At 43.8% G+C, this 17788-nt stretch overlaps 1 protein-coding gene across 1 annotated transcript in view; it reads right to left on the reverse strand.

Annotated features, from left to right (window-relative positions):
* Positions 1 to 17788, reverse strand: part of TNKS (tankyrase) — a 264147-nt gene that overhangs the window by 17190 nt on the left and 229169 nt on the right. The window contains exons 17-20 of the mRNA XM_090036890.1: positions 16499 to 16608; positions 3498 to 3686; positions 660 to 897; positions 143 to 225 (exon numbers count right to left, since the gene is read on the reverse strand). Coding sequence (XP_089893016.1) covers positions 143 to 225; positions 660 to 897; positions 3498 to 3686; positions 16499 to 16608 — 620 coding nt within the window. The remainder of the gene's footprint in view (positions 1 to 142; positions 226 to 659; positions 898 to 3497; positions 3687 to 16498; positions 16609 to 17788) is intronic.

Consider the following 17788-nt stretch of genomic DNA (forward strand, 5'->3'; position numbering starts at 1 on the left):
TGTTATTTTTATTTTCCCACTGGTATTAAAAACAGGGGTTTTTTAAGTAGGAAATAGAGATGCTAGCAAAATGGGCCAGACTAATCTAACTTTAATCAGGCAGATGCATAAGAGTGTGCCAGTGATTAGGCCTGTTCCATACCTGCTCTGTTTCAAAGATATCCCGAAGATGTTCAAGGCCAAGACTTTTCAGGAACTGCGTGATGTTCATGTCAAGACCAGTGACTGTAATAAGAGGAACACAATTACTATATTATCCCAAAATGAGTGTGAACACCCAGTATAAATAAAACAGAATGGCAAGTTATAAAGGTACACAGAGGCACACTGGGATCAGATCAGTTTTGCTACCCAGATACACCCATCAGGTTTTCTAAACAATAGCAATGGTGAAAACGTGTGAAACCTATCAGAGATCCTTCCCCTTTGAATCCTGATTTAAACACTACTGAAAAGTTAAGAACAGTTCCCAAAGAGGAGAGACCACCTCTGGGCACAACACAACAAATCTCACTCCCTTTGAGTTGTAGACACTTCTGGAGTTCAGGATTCACAGTATTTTTGGTTAGTTGGATGTACCTGCCTGATTACACAAAGCAAACTGTGAATACCAACCAACATTATTCCAGCAAGCTAATGTAATCCAGGAGCTAAATTACCTTCTCCTTCTTTTCTTTCTGTTCCTGCTGCTCCATCCCCGGCATTTGAGGCTGCTCCTACTGTTAGTTCCGCCAGAGGCCCTGTAAGGTTATCTATGCTGCTGGCAGCAGAGAGACAAGAGGGAGTAGATGCTGGTGAGATTAGAGAGGCACTAACGACAGTAGCTTGAGGTTTAAAACAGGTAGGCAAGGCTTCTGGAGGCATTGCATCAATCAGCAGAGCTCTGATGTCATCTGCCTGAAAAACAGGAAGCATTATTTACGTGAGGCCTCATTTTCATTAAAATCACTATCTAGGGAAAGAAAAAAATACCTTCAAATCAATAATTCTAATTTTCCCATTAAAAAAAACTCCAAAAACAAACCTATCCTTGAACAGGTATTCATTTAGAAGGGACTCTTTTAGAAGACTATTTTGGATTGTTCTTCAGACTTTCACACAGCTTAAAATAACTTTTGAAGACTAGCTTGTCTTTTTTCAATTATGTTCTGAGGATCAAAGGTCCTGCGTTGAGCAGGGGGTTGAACTAGATGACCTCCTGAGGTCTCTTCCAACCCTAATTTTCTATGATTTAACTTTACTTTCTGTCAGGAAAGAGCTATTTCATGCAGGTTTAGACAAAAAGGAACTTTATAATCACCTAAACTACCTCTGCATAACACAGACCAAGGACTCCCACCATGAAACTCCTTTCTTGAACCTGCAACTTTTGCCTGAGTCAGTGTATTCGTTTTTGCAAGATAACGAGTCTTACTTTAAGATGGGAGGTGACAGAAAATTACCATTTCCCTATTTTCTCCCAAGTTTAATTATATATCTTATTTCTAGTCTGAATTTGTCCCATTTCAGCTTTTAACCACTGCATCTCATTATGTTTTTGTCTGGTGAAATAAATAGACCTTTACTATCAAAAATCCCTTCCTCATCTAGGTACTCATGCAGTTCAATCATCTCTACCTTCTCTTGATGAAACGAGGTTGAACTTAAGTTCCTTACTGTAAGGCAGTTTCTTCCAGACCTCAAATTATTCCTGTGGATCTTTTCTGAACCCTCTCCAAATTTAACATCCTTCTAACAATTTGGACAAAGTATCTAGTAATGGTTTTACTAATGCCTTGTATAGGAATAAAGCACCTCACTATTCTTACTTGATAGCTCCCTACTTATAAAATGCATTAGCCACATATGGTGGCATTCTATCACCGGCCTAAGGGGTCATTTTTTGGCATTTATGCATAGGGTGGCATACTATTAGTGGACATGTAAAACTGTGTGTGCAGATGACTATGTGCTTGTGGAGGCTAGACATGCGCAGTAGGTTATGTATCAGTTGTGCATGTGTCTAGCTATGGGTATGCACCCCTTGTGGTTGTGTAACGTATCTAATGCCAAAAGTGTAGCTGGATGAAACAGATGTTAGACACCAGAGGAGGACAGACTTTCTGCCTTTTGTCTACAATAGTCGAGTGACTAGGACACTTGACTGTGAAGTCAGTGACCCAGGATCAAGGTTTTCCATCATCCAGAGAGAGTTTGAACCTGATTTCTCTGACTCATCAACCCAGCACAGACTAACTGCTATGTCATAGGGCAAACATCAATGGAAGCTGCTCTCTGATGCTGCTTTGAAGCATCTGGGCAGCCACAAGAGGGATGCACAAGATTTGTGGGGCCAGGAGGAAGAGAGCAAGGCAGAGGATATATATGGCTCAGTAATGTGGCTGCCATCCCAAACAGACTGGGCCCATAGCTCAGAGCTATGTCCTCAACAAGGCAGAAATTTTCCTTAGGACTGCCCTCCACCCATTTTTTTCCAATAACTATTAAATTCAAGGGGCAGAGGCTCAGCTTCAAAAGCAATGCCAGACTTGTGGCCTGGTGATTAGAGGACAGAGGTAAGGTATCAGAGAAATCCAAGTTAAGACTTCCAAGACAGGTGTCCTAACTACTCAGCTACTGGGGACAGATGACGTGAAGTCTTATTGGCACCGTTTCACTGTTGGTCGGCAAATACAAAGCTGCAAACTTGTGCAAACTTTTCAGAGTCACCATTTCCCAGAATCAAATGAGAACAACTGTAGATAAAGGTGAGGGGAGACAGTGCAATATGAATTTATTTAGGGAACTGCTTAAATAACTCCGTTTGACTTTTCCCCACCCTCACTTCTTTGTCTTATGTGGCTCTCTCTTTCCTGATACCGGATTTTATCTACTACACAGTTCTCTGTGCCTGCCGCTTTCCATACAGCAACCATCAACAATAGGGTGATATGGAACCTAGAAGATTCATGTGTCCTGTAAGATATAAAAAACAACTAAAGCTGCCAGTTCGCAATATGACCAACAGCTGCTTATTAATTTGGAGGTCACTCTAGCTCTATTGCCTTGGAATTATGTGTTGCCAAAAAAGGATTGAGAAGCTGTTCAGGAACTGATAATAGTCACTGTTGAACACAGAGATTTTTCCAGAGCCTCACATGATTTACTTCATAGGTTTAAAAAGAGGAAAAAAAAAAAAGTATCATGGCTGACACCCCAACCACTGATATTTTAGGTGGATACATTTAGCTTTGGAAAAATCAAGGTGCTTGGAATGAACCTGAATGTAAATAGGCAGGATATCTTAAATTTTAAGATATGCTGGGATCTCAACCAGCATGTACAGTGATGGGGCTTGTGACAGAGGGGCCATTAATGTGTGTCAAGGAGTCATGGCCACACTATGCTTCCTGTATATCAGCATGAAGACCACTGGTGCAGTGGAAACACAGATAGTCATTTAATATGCAAACCTGATTTATTGCAACAGCTTTTGATGCTTTGCCACATGAACTTACTGTTGCCAGGTCTAAAGGTGTTTGACCTTCTTGGTTCTTCATGGTTGGATCTGCTCCATGAGCTAATAGCAGAGCACACAGCTGTGTCCTTCCTTTTTGTGCTGCTTCATGCAATGGTGTGAATGCCCATTTATCTGTTGCATTTACACATGTGTTGTATTTAATCAACAGTGCTGCTATATCCACATGCTGGGGAAAAAAACAAACAAACTTCTATCAATAAAGTACAGGACCTAAAGAGAACAAAGAAGTACATATGCCTGTGCAATTTTTTTTGATCCTTTCAAATAACATCTTGTTTGGTTTTTCTTTTAGATGGGAGGAAGGCGGCTACTGAAAGAGCCTTTTCATTTCCCTTTTATTTTTCAATACCTTCAACTCCTCCTGTGCCATCATGACATTCCTTCCAGGTAATGCTGGTTTGAGTGTCTGGCTGAAGACAGCATATAAACAATGAAGTAGGAAGGTCAGTGTGGTGCTTTAGCCATGATGGTTCAGGAAATGTACAAAAGACAAGGGTTTTTTATGGTATCTTTTACTGGACCAACTGTATAGTTGGAAGAGAAGTTTGGCAAGCTTTTGGGCAAAAAATGTCCCTTTTTAGGTCACCTGAGGCAGCGTGCGCTCCAAAGATGTCACAAAAAAAAAAAACCAACCACAAAACAAAACTCATGAATAATGAAGGACATTCCTTCCTCCTCTTGGGAGCTCATCTTTGTAATTTCTGAGGCATGGGAAACAGTGCAAGACAGCTAGGCTAGCTCTCTCCCATCATCATATAAGCTACCTTTCTCCAAGTATGACCCTATGCCCCAGTTCTTTTTTGCCAATCCTTCATGCAAGTGGTTCTAGATTTATTATGCATGTGGTCTAGCTGCATTATATATATATGTAAACTATCAAGTAGCACCTCTCCCAAAACAAACAATATTGCTTGTTCTTCTCTTCTGTTGACACTAGAGAAAAGAATTTAGGTCTGAAGTGCTGTACAGAAATAATCTTTTTTTGTAAGAAGAACATTTCATACTTTTCGGCCCTGATCTTGCACATCTTTACTCATGCTTCACTTCAAGCATCTGAACAGTCAACCAAGAATTAAAGTGCATAAATGTTTGTGGGACTGGGGCTTTACTAAGGACAAAAAACTGTGTTCATCCTCAAGTCTTAGGTTTCACTTCTAGTACTCCGAATCTAATACTCCTATCCAGTTTGGGAGAAAGAAAGGCATTTAGGACACTGAAAAAAACCTAAATGAGCATCACTCTTAGAGTGATGCAGCTAGCGCAAGCATATAAGAGGTTTTAAAATATGCACAAGTAGATAAAATAAAGGAACTAGCTCCATATGGCGACTTTTCAGAGTCACCATTTCCCAGAATCAAATGAGAACAACTGTAGATAAAGGTGAGGGGAGACAGTGCAATATGAATTTATTTAGGGAATTGTTTAAATAACTCAGTTTGACTTTTCCCCACCCTCACTTCTTTGTCTTACATGGCTCTCTCTCTCTCCTGATACTGGATTTTATCTACTACACAGTTCTCTGTGCCTGCCACTTTCAATACAGCAACCATCAACAATAGAGTGATATGGAACCCAGAAGATTCATGTGTCCTGTAAGATATAAAAAACAACTAAAGCTGCCATTTCGCAATATGAACTATGCTGCCAGCTCCATAGTGTTTTTGTTAACTGATTCACATGCAGTTTTTGAAATGCTAGGTCTACAATATGGGTCTTGGACTTCACAAGGGCTAATTTTCAGAAACTAAGGCAATTAGCTAAGGAGGCGGACTGGATTCAAGAACTAGGAGACCTGAGTATAGATGTGACATGGAACTACTTTAAGGCAAAAGTACAAATATTTTTATGGACTTGTATATTAAGTGAGAGGAAAAAAATGGTAGGGATGGGCTACAGATTTGCATGGATCAACAAGAAGCTCAAACAAGCTTTTAGGAATAAACAGAAGATCTACAGGCAATGGAAAATAGGATTGACTGGCAAGAAGAAACATTGTTCTGTGGTCAGAAAATGCAAGAACAAAGTAGAAATGGCTTAAGGCTTAAGTTTAGTGTGAGCTTTAGAAAGACATTAAAACTAACAGCAAAAGCTTCTTTGGTTGTAAAAATAAAAAGAATCAGGAGGAAAGAAGTGAGGCCATTATATGCTTAAGTTAAAGTGGAGATCAAAGACAGCTTAGATATAGCCAAAAAACTGAACAAATACTTTGGCTTAGTCTTTAATCAGGATGAAGAGGTAAGAGGATATTGGTGGCATACCACATGGCTATGAGGACATGCAGAGGGAAAATATCATACCTGCTGGGGAAGGAAAACTTAAGACTGTTACCAAAAGGGCAAAGGGTGGGGTTAGCAGCTGGATAATTTCCATCCAGGAATACTAAAGGAATTGACATGTGAAACAGCAACTCTTCTGGCATGGATCTTTGTGGATTCCATAAACTCACAAACAATACTTAGGACTAAATTAACAGTACGTACAGGCTGCATGAAGATGTTAAGACACCCCACCATCCCACAAAGCACTTTACCAAAAGAAGCAGCATGTTACTTCAACCCAGCTCCACAGCATCTGTATATATCAGGTGCTTCAGCAGGGCTTGTTGATGCTTTTAGATAAAGCTGATTCAATCAGCAATTAGATAAAAGTACTAAAAAAGCCCCATTAAAGTGCTCACTCTATACAGATATTGGGCAAGGCAGGTCCAACTAATGTGCTGCATCTTCTAGGTATGCACTGGGCTTGGCATGGGAGTGCAGAGAATTTAAAGTGCCTTTTTATTTTAAACTTCTGCAAGCAGCCATAATGTCCATTTCAAAAAAAAGGGAGAACAGTGTCCCAGACAATCACAGGCCTGTTAGCTTGACCTCAATAGTACGCATGGTACTAGAACGGATACTGAAGGCAAGGATAGTTAACAACATGGAAAGAAATGGTACGAAACATATGGGTTTATCAGACAATGATTGTGTCAGACTAATTTAATACTATTCTATGACAAGATAATGGACTTCTTAGGTAAGGGTAATGCAATTGAATTAATTTATTTAGGTCTAAACAAATCTTTCAATACCATTTCTCAAGGGAAATTATTGGTCAGACTTGACAGGATGAGGATCACTGTTGAAATCGCAAGCAGCTGGAGCAAAGGGAGACTGCAGAGAGTTACGCTGAAAGGTGAAGTATCCGACTGGAAGGAGGTCACTTATGTTGATCTTAGCATTCATCCTGTTTAATCTTTTTATCAGTGGCCTTGTTACTGGAACAGGAAATGTCCTCACAAAATTTGCAGATGACACTAATCTGGGGAGTACTGCCAAACATGGCAGAAAACCACATTATGATGCAAGAAGAGTCAGCTCAGGGTTGCCCAGGTGGCAGCCTGCAAGTGGCTAAACCACAGCCTGCAGGCTCCGGCTTCCTTTACCTCCTTTATTCCGTGCACATCCTGCAGTGGGTTCAAGCACTACTTCCCCCAGCCATTACTGTCTCCCCATACCAGGCTGTGAGGCTCTTGGGGCTTCCTCTCCTTCCTCCAGCTTCTGTTTCTTGCTACTGCCCCTGGGGGCACAGCCCACGACCTCTCAGAAGTTAGAGCTCTGATTTACATGATCTTGTAAAATGAAGCATTAGAAATGGAATGAAGCTTAACTATGTTCTGTGGTTTCCAAATTGATAGTAAATGCTTGGGGGGAAAGAAAGGTCCCCAGAGGTATTTCAACTATGGATGCACTGTGCACTGGAAACCCAAGACCTCTATGGAATGAGAGGACAGATCACAACACCAGGTAGTAGGGGTGACTGTGGAAGGGGAAAGACAGAGACAGGTCAGACTATGTACGTGCACTGGGAACTTCCACTATGGGACTCAGAGCATGTTAAGGAAGCCAAGATTAATGGCAAGGCATGTTTGGGATGAACGGATTCAGGATCCTAGATTGTTACAATCCAAGAAGGGCTTATAGGGGGAAAAATAAATTATCCAGGGAGGATCTGTGGCCAAAAGTCAAGCACTCAGGAAATTAATAACGTGGACTTCAGTTATAAGCAGGGATCCAGGTTTTGCATTCGCCACAAAAAAACATGGTAAAACCCAGATTTTCTCATTTTAAGGAGAAAATCCAGATTTTCTGCTTTAAAGGAGAAAAATGTGGGAAATGGTGAGTTTCCGCTGGGGGACCGTGAGGGCAGATAGGCAGGGGACACCATGCATATGGCTAACCAGCAGCCTGGAGAGCAGCTCCTGCAGGTAAGTCTGTGGGGGGATTGAAGCCCCTATAGTGAGGGAGGGAGGAAGTTGGACAGGGATGGGGTTGTTGCCCAACCTGGGTAGTGTGTGGGACGGAGCCCTGGGTGGCTTGTTTGGGGGGCGGGGTAAGAGGGAGGGCATGGGAAGGATGTTTGGAGGCAGGCACAGGTTGCCCACTGTGGGTTTGGGCTCCCTGCTGCCCTACCCAGGGCCTTTGGGGCCCAGTGGGTGAGACCCGATGGGCAGAGTGGGGAAACTTGGTGCCACTGCTGCAAGCCCCAAGCAGCCATAGCAAAGTGCCCCCTGCCTGCCGAGCAGCAGCAGAGGCAGTGGCACAGGGTTGTGCCCCCTGCTGCTACTGGGCAGACAGGGGGTGCAGGCAGGGGGTGCTTCACCACGGTGGCTCAGTGGCAGCACTGAGCTTCCCTGCCCCACTCTGCCCTGCCACTCACTTGCTTCACCATGGAGACCCGGGGGGGGGGGGGGGAGGGGCACTAACTGGCTAATCAGAGGGATGAAATGATTGGATATGTTAATGAAAAGTGATAAGGGAGACCGATGGACAATACCCAAAGTAAGACACTGGAAAAAGTCCAAATTAAGAGGTGTGCTTGTGAACAAAGGAATATGCTGACAGGATAAAATATGGACAGCATACTGACAGCAGAGAGACCAATCCAAGAGCAAAGAGTCATCGAAGGAGTAAAGTTGAAGAAAAGCATAAAAGGGGGCAGCAAAAAAGTTACGTGCATGCCATCATAAATCTAGCCTTCAACACCTGTCTGGACCCTCCCAGCCAATGATGCACCTTTTGCTTTCAGAAACTGACTGGCCACCTTTTCTGTTGAGCAAAGTAACATCTTTGGCCAGGGGGAGGGGGACAGCTGCAGCTGGGCTGTGTCCCTAGTGAGCAAAGGGGGCAGGGGGAACTGTGATTTTCCATAATTAAAAACCCAACATCAAATACCAAAAATTATAGATATTTACAATTTATTTTTATTATAGTGAATTCATCACAGAAAAAACATGGATTTGGGGGTTTTTAATCAGAGAATTTTCAGGGTGTGTGCAGTTTTGAAAATAACAGAACTTGTGATTTTTAAACCAAGAAAACCAGGATCTCTAGTTATAAGGCAGAATCATCTGAGGAAGAGAGGAAGCTCAGCATACTGGTCAAACATGAGATGACCATGAAACAGAAATGCAACACAGCTGTGAAACAGGCCAATGCAATTCTAGAGTATACTGGGCGGGGGGGGGAAGTGTACACAATAGAGACAATGAGGTACAAGCACCACTGTACAAGGCACTGGCAAGACCCCTTTAAAATAGTGTGCAATTCAATCCACAATATTAAAAAAGATCAACTTAAACTGTAAGGAGATCAAAAAAGGGACACTAGGATGGTAAGGGAAATGGAGATCTTTTCTTATGAAAGATGATTCACAGAATCACACACCTAGAAGGGGTGTCAGGAATAGTCCATCTCCAGCCTCTTCTATATCCACTCAAAGCCAAGAATTAGTCATTCAAGATAGGGAAAAAAAAAAAAGGACTTGGTCTGGATTTGGGCAGCAACCTGGGGCAGGCAGTTGGTGTAGCTCCAGCTCTGATCACAATCCCAACCCCAGCCCAGGGCTGGAGCTTTGCCTGCCCCAGACTGAGGCCTGGAGTCAGCAGCAGCTGCAGAGGGTCTGGGTTTGGGGTTAGCGGCATGGACTGGGGATTGGGTGGCAGCATCAGTCTAGGAGTGGACAGCAGCATGGAACAGGGCATTGAGTAGCAGTACATGTCCGGGGTGGGTGGCAGTACAGGTTGGGAATCAAGGAGACAGCAGAGGTCTGGCAATGGATGGCAGGGCAGGTTGGGGTACAGTTTTCCTCAATGGCTATTATTTCTGCATGCCAGGAATGCACCATTGTAGCAGCCATGGGTGCCAAGTATGTGAGGGCCCAAGTGCCCTGACCCTCCCTCTCAAAAAGAGGGCTGTCACCTAAAATGGGCAAAACTTTCCACATGTCCATCATCTTAGGACTCCCTGGCAAAAACAGAAGTTGGTGCCTATGGCAGCAGCTACGTACACCCTTCCACTAGCTCCCCATAATTATCTAATTTAAAATCTCCAAGCTAAACAAGGAAAAAATTACACAGAAAAAATAACTCCCTGTATCATGTTCCTGAGAGTATTTTTACTGATAAATGGTTTGTCAGTACAAAAAAGGCAAAAGTGAGCAGTTAGCTAAAAATCAGCAGATTGGAATAAGAAAACTTGCTTGACATTGTCAGCAAAACCCCAAAGATACATGTCAGAGGCAGATTTCATGTTTTCCATTTTCAAGGTAGTCACCAATTCTATGGTAAAAGAGCAGGATATACACAGCATAGAGTGTCACACAGAAGAACCAAAGGAAATCCACTTTTTTTTGAGGAAGGAGTTATATCATATGGAACATGTTCTTACTCCTGATGTCCTTATTTAACATGAGTATTCTGTGCCCACAACACTAAAATTCAGAGATGGTGATGGCTGCTGCACACCACAGAGAGAGAGCTTCCTCAGCGACCAAAAAAAGGCACGCAACACTTCTTAACTAAAAGTGGCTGCTGAAAGAACATCAAGTACAACTCTCATTAATGTTTTCTATAATGATCATGTTATGGAATAGAACGGACTTTTTTATATACAAGTAACTACCAGCTTATACTACTTATATAAGTAACTACCAACTTGAAACAATTATTGACAATGTTCTGTCCTAAATATTAACCAATTTCTGTTTTGGTGACTTAGGTAAACATTAAAACGTAAGGCAGAAAGGATGCATGTTGCCTTGGGATAAACTTTAAGCTAAAAATTACTGCTTGTCAACCTTCTGCAGGTTTGATCTTTAGAATGTGCATACACAGCACAAGAACTGCCATAACAGATTAAACCAGTGATACTTTTTTATTATTATTTTATATTAAATATAGGCCAGTACTTTGTCTCAGAGTGGCCAGAAATGAGGGTTACTCACCTGTACTCATTTAAAGCAGAACACTGCAAAATCATACTCTCAGGACGAACCAGAGATGCAGCTGTGATGGTGGAATGCTTCCACAGCCGTGCCTGCTTGACTGTTTTCTCATCTTTTTGTGCCCCTCCTCTACTGTTACTGAGCACTTTGATGATATAGCCACGAAGGGGGCTGTGACAAACCAACTGTTTTAGTTCTTTCCATCATGACTCCTTGCTTTGGTTCAAGATTTTAGTGAGGAAAAGAGACAGGTGAACAGGGAGTGTGACTGTAGAGTCTATCCCAAAGAGCTGCTGCTTCTGGTGAGTAACCCATATATCTTCACGGAGTAGCTGCTGCACATTCTTTCAAGAAAATCATCTTACAAGCAGTATTGTCCCATGAGGAAGGTGGGACAAAGTCTTAATTACATAGTGACTGACATACCACTCTACCCACCTGAGTATCTAACCAAGATGTTAGATATAGAGCAAATGTTTTGTGAACATGTGAATAATAGAATGCCGTATAGCAGCTCCACATATTTCTATAAGATCGCTAGGCCTAAAACATGTCAAGGAGGTGGTCTTACCCATTGTGGAATATGATCTAATTGATAACAGGGATTAAAAAGCAGGTATCTCTCCGATTCATAACGGAATCTCCTAAGCAATCTCAATGAAATAACTGCTTATCCTGTATTACAATGTGCCTAAGATATAAGATTTGGTAACTTTCTGAACTCTGACTGTATTTAGGCATAAAACTAAAACCCTTCTGGTATCTAATATGTGACATTCCGCATTGTCTGAATGAGCAGGGAGTCTAGAAAAGAATAATGGTGTATTAGCCAATTGGTTGAGATGGAAATCTGTTACCACACTGGGCAAGAGTTGAGGGTGGAGACAAAGTTAGGGTCCTTGGGGAACCTGTGAAGCTTAGATTAGCTCACAGAGCTTGACTATGGTTATAATAAATACTATTTTGGTTAACAGCAGAATAGCTAATATTCATTCATGAGCTCTAAGGGAGAATTCATAAAAGTCAAAGGCGGGTGTGTCAAACTCATCTGGACTGCAGCCCGAAAAGGACCCACAGACAAGCCCTGCATGCCAGATTCAGCATGTTGGAGAGGGCACTGCACATGGCATGATCCTGCTCCAGCTGAGCTGTATCTGCTGGTCGCTCTGGAGCTGTGCTGCATACGGTAGTCGCTCTACCTACTGTGTGCTGGCCAGGCCCTGCACACAGCATGGTCCAAGAGCAGCTGCCATGTGCAGTGCAGCCCCAGAGCAGTAGAACAGCATACTGCTGCTCTGGGGCTGTGCTGCATGCAGCATCTGGTTTACTGCTCCAGGACATGAGTTGGAGCACCTGCTACGTATGACAGGAAAGGCAATGGCATGCCCCACATGCTGCTGTGGGTCAATTCTGAGACCCCTAGACACACCAGGGACCAGATGACAGGGCTCTACAAGCTGGATCGGGACCACAGGCCGTATCTTTGACACCCCTGGTCTAAGAAGTAGGTTGGACTAATCTACACAGTCTCATAAATTGTCACTGTGCTGTAAGGAAATATAGTGCTAGAGTGAGTTAAGAGGTGTTCAGCTGATATGGCTGATAAATTAACTTCCATGGATGACGCAATGAGAATGAGCAGTTGCAGGAGCAGCAAATACTTAAATATGCACTGGAATGAAACTGAAGTCAGAACAATATTGTTCTTGGATGACCGAGTTTGGGCAGCATCTCTTTATATCTGTCAGAGTCCTATGGTCTGTGCTGTCAGGTACAATAAATGAAGCTCTGGGTAATAAATCTGGCTGCTCTGCTAAGACAACTGGTCTGGGATCATAGGGAAAGGTCAATATTCTCCTCCAGAGAGATGGAGCAGGACAGAATAAAATCTCAGGCATTTTGCAGAAATCAGAATTGCTTTGGTTTTGTCTTGTTTTATCTTTCTTAGTTCTTCTGCTTAGAGGAAATTGAACAAAAGCTCAGAGAAGACTTATTCCTCACAGCTGAATAGGGACACATTTGAAATGGAATGACTCCCTGCTCTTTCTTAGGTATTCTGAACAGACCTATCGCTGAATACTCCAAACAAGTGTCTTTAGCAACCACTGCTTTTTTCTTATGCCCTTGCTCTGCTGCCTGCTTACTTATTGGGCTAACAACTACATGGTGGCTGAATGACGTGGACAGTAAAACTGGGTGGTATAAGCTGTGAAAGAGGCAAGAAAAACCATTCCATGGCTGATATTTGCAGCAAAAGTGACAAGAATAACTGAGTCAGTATTCTTCTTATGTCCTTGTCCAAAACTAAATGTTTTTTCAGAATCATATATAAGTCATGGCTCTTTCCATTGCTGCAGCAAGGATCTCCTTTGTATAGGTCTCACCAAGGAGTCAGCAAACGAGCAAGTGCTCCATGGTCAGCACTCCACTGCACTTGCATGTATTCATGTAATTAGAGTAGCCCCATTTGATCATGTTTGTTTTTGAACTTCCAGTTTGTGTGTGCAGGCAGTTCAGGCATCACCATGTTAACCAGTCTGTATCAGCCTCTCTGGGAAGGTCCTCCTGGAGTTTCAGATCCATTTCAGGGCATCTGATTGTACATAATCTTTCCTTCAATAATCTCAGTCATGCCCTGTCAGCCATCCTCTGAGATTCTTGATGACAAGGTATTTAGCAGAATTAGCAGATTTGTTGGAATCTGACAGAGGCTACGATGTGAACGTATGAAACAGTATGAAATCAGTACGAAACAGCTGGCATCCTAAATGTTGCGTAAGAAATGCTGTGTTTTGTTTTGTTTTTTAATCAATGAGCTCTATGGGGATGGCGAATAGCCAACAACCCTCATCCTGTATTAATGGCGACTCATGTTAACTGTGGGTGGTTTTTCTTAGCAACTTCTTAGGAATTTAAGAGAGTTCTCCTATGCATCACTGACAGAAATCAGAGAAACATAAGACTAACAAATGGAATAAGCAGCTGTTCAGCTATTTAACACATACGTGACTGAATTTAAAGACAGAAAAACAACCAAGCACAGGTGGATTACTCTAGAGTAGGGGTGGTCACACCATATGGGCCACAGGCTGGATGCAGCCCATGAAGGCTTGCCATCTAGTCCTCAGGTGCTGGCCCTGGGTCTGAGCAGACTCATATGGGGCACACTGCATGCTGGAGCAGCCCCATGGGAGGGCCCAGGATTGTGCTTGGCTCATGGTATCTGCCCCAGCAGCTCTGGGACCTCACTGGACAAGTAGGCAGGTGTGGTGTGTGATCAGAACAGGCACCATGTGCAACCCTGTCTTGCCCAGGTCATGTATTGTGGATTACTGAATGGCTGAAGTAGGTGCCACGCTACACACAATGCCTGCCCCAGCCAGACTGCCACACGCTATGCCTGCTCGAGCCAGTACAGGACCCGTACTACACACAATGCCTGAGAGCACCACATGCAGTGTGGGTCCTGAACCAGCTGGAATGGGCAAAGTCCAGCTAGGGCAGACACACTGCATGCATCGCAGTGCTTGCTTCAGCTGCTCCAAGATCCATGCTACATGCCCCTGCTTGGACTGCACGGCACATGGCACCCATTTCCCCTGCTCTGGGATCCATGCTGCATGTAGTGTGGACCCCAGACCAGCTGGAACAGGCCTTGGATCCAACATGCTAGGAGAGGCAGGGGGTCCATGGGTCTGATTCAGCTCATGGACCAACCCCACACCACTCATCCAGCTCATGGGGCTGAGTGATTTTGGCACCCCTGCCCTACAAAGGAGGAAAAGGGATCATTTACTAAAGCTTGTGACTGTGCCTCTAGAGTCAGATGACAGACTATAAGAAAACATTCAAAGAATATTAAAGATCTCAAATGATGCTTAACAAAATAGTCAGACTGGAAATTGGAATTCTGCTGTTAATCCACTGTGTAATACCTACATATTGCATCCCATATGGTACAGTACTGAAATCACCACTGACAAACTGAGGCATATCAATCATGTAACACAATGGTATAATTGCAGATATGCCATTCACTTAATTGCCTCTTAGTATTGCTAACAAAATGCCTTAACTATTTTCTACTCTCTTGCAGTACCCAATTTATTTTACCTCTGATCTCCAAGCCAGCTATTTTTGTCAGCATTCTGTTTGCTGAAATTGATTTATGATAATGGGAGGAGGTCAGGGAAAAAACACAACTGGAAGAAGCAAACAAACCTGTTTGTCAGGATTGGCATTAACTCAGTGCCATGCACAGTCTTTCATCTGACCTTAAAGCATCTCCTGGGGTTTTGTCAAGTGTTGACTCGATGCAATAGCTTGTAAGAGATTTCTTTCTGAACTCACCCACAAGTAAAAGCAGTATGTGGTGTTTTAGCTAATGGTCTGTCTTACATTTGTGCAGCTACTGCACATAAAGATGCTAGGTTAAAGTAGTCTTGTGGGGGTGGAAAGGAAGGGTGATCACTAAGGGCTTGTTAACATGGTGAGATGATAGCTTGGTACATCTATTATGGTGAGCTATTATGCACTTGCTAGATTCAAACATGGACAGTCTTTATTCAACACTGAAGCTACAGATGGTTGGTTCTTAACCCTTTTAGACTCATGGCACCCCTTGGAAAATGCCAGCTCTTACTTTTTTTTTGACTATGGAAAAATAACAGAGCAATTCTGCCATTGCAAACAACTCAGAAAGACCACAGCAGGTGAAAATGTTTTTGACACTTTGGAATTTTATCTGAAATTTCTGGATTTATCTTGTAAATCATGTATAGGTAATTTGCACACCCAACAGTATTAATATTGTGGTACACCCTTAAAAGGATCTCAAGGTACCTCAAGGTGCTGTGGCACCCTGGTTGAGAATCATTGGTATAGACAGATATAATTACGTTAATTGGAGGTGGGGCTGTCCCAGGGCAACATGCATCAGCTGTTGCAATAAAAAATGTACAAGTGAGCTAATAAGTAACTTTAACCTTGTTTCATTCAAGGTTAAAATTGCAACTGTTTTGCTATCCTTTATTGCTGCAGGTTCATGAAGATACAAGTTACATCATAACAACTTAAATAAGTATACTTAGATATTAATACAACTATTTATTTATACAGAAGCATGTTTGTACTGCTTAACTGCGTTTACACTGGAAGTGCATTACACTAAACTGCAACAGGGCACTCACTGTGTAGAATGAAAACATCAACGTGGAGAGTTACCTCTCCCATGTAGGTAAGCCCTAACGGACTATTGGTACTAACAATGCTCTTCCACAAAGGAAACTGTGCTCTATCCATATACTGCTCTCTTTCTTCCCATTCAGCTATTTAACCACCGCTTCAGGCTTTACTCAAGGTGAGTTTTCTTTGGGTAAGAACAAGAGGTTCCTAATATCCTGTAGCAAATGGATTCGTATGCCTGCTACAGTTTCAAAGATTTTCCAGGACCACAATAAGAAACCCTGTACAGTCTAGCAGCAATTACATCTTCCTTCTATTATGATTTGAACTTCTGTCAGAGTAAAAGAAAAAGGCTCCATATAATACAGTAGTGACTTAGGACAATCATTCTTTCATGTCAACAGACACTGAACTTTTTTCCAGACGAGACAATTTTTGGCAGCTGCGAGAGTTCCTTTCAGGTGCAACCATTTAAAAGACTTCTCTACTTCTTCTTGGGTGCTAAATAATAAGTGTACTTGTACTTACCCCATAGGATGCTGCATTATGGAGGGGGATTAATCCTCCTTTATCTTGGGCATTAACATCAGCACCATGCTCTAGAAGGTATTCAGCTACTTCCAAATTATTATAACCAGCTGCATGAAAGAAAAGAATAGTGAGAAGTAAGCAAACTGAAAAACAGCAAAGGCTGAAAAGCTAAAAATGATTTTCAGAAAGCAAAAACTCATTTTCTTGCTATGGCAGGGGTTTTCAACCTTTTTTAACAAGCGGACCCCTTCTCTCTCAAAGTTCCAGCTCAGGTACCCCTTTATATTTTTTTTTCATGTTTTTAAGGGGCAGGGGTGCAAATCGAGGCCCCCGCAGTGTGGGAAGGAGTGGGGCTGTGCAGCCAGGGCAAAGCAGGGGACAAAGCAGCTCATCCAGGGGGCGTGGGGAGGGGGTGGCAGGTCTTGCTCATAAACACACCCTGGGAGGGCATGGGGGCATGTGCCCCTGGATCTGTGTGGGGCAAGGGAGGGCTGGCCCAGAGTTGGGGGAGGGAGTGGGGCTAGGGCAGGGCAGGGGCTGCCCAGTCGGGGCAGGACACAGGACTGAGCTGTGCGGGGGGTCGCTTCCGCAGCTACGTGCACTCCAGGGAGGGCACAGGGCCATGTGCCCCTGGCTCTGCATGGGTATAAGCGGGTTGCCGCTGCGGGCTGGGGCCAGTGCTGGGGTGTTCCTGGAGTGGGCTGGGCAGCCCTACAGTCAGAGCAGGCAGTGGTGGTACTGGGAGTGGGCTATGGGGTGGGGTACAGCAAATTCTGGAGTGGCCGCAGCCCCCGCATAGACCCCTCCCAGCACTGCCACCACTGGCTCAGCCCCAGCTGGGAAGAACCTGGTGCCACCCCAGACACACCTCGCAGCAGCATCCCACCCTGCCCTGCGCAGATCCATGGGCACATGCCCCCATGCCTTCCCGTGGTGCGCATAGTGGCAGGAACTGCCACCCCCCACCCCCTAGACAAGCTGTGGTTCTGTCCCATGCTCCATCCCAGCTCCCACTGCTGTATGCACCCCCAGGAAGGCATAGGTGGCAGGAAGGGGCATGTGCCCCTGGATCTGCATGCAGAGCAGGGCAGGCTGCAGCTATGGGCTGTTCTTGGCTGGGGCTAGGCCAGGTTGCGGTGGTGCTGGAAGGGGGCTATCAGGGGGGCTATAGTGAATTCTGGGGTGGCTGCAGCCCCTCCCATAACCCCCTCCCAGCACTGCCGTCTCCTATCCAAAGCGCAGCTTGGCCCAGCCTCCACTAGGAAGAGTCCGGTGCAGCCCTAGACC

Source organism: Crocodylus siamensis, chromosome 2 (assembly GCF_052110815.1).
Source record: "Crocodylus siamensis isolate JL-2025a chromosome 2, ASM5211081v1, whole genome shotgun sequence".
In the NCBI taxonomy this organism is placed as follows: Eukaryota; Metazoa; Chordata; order Crocodylia; family Crocodylidae; genus Crocodylus; species Crocodylus siamensis.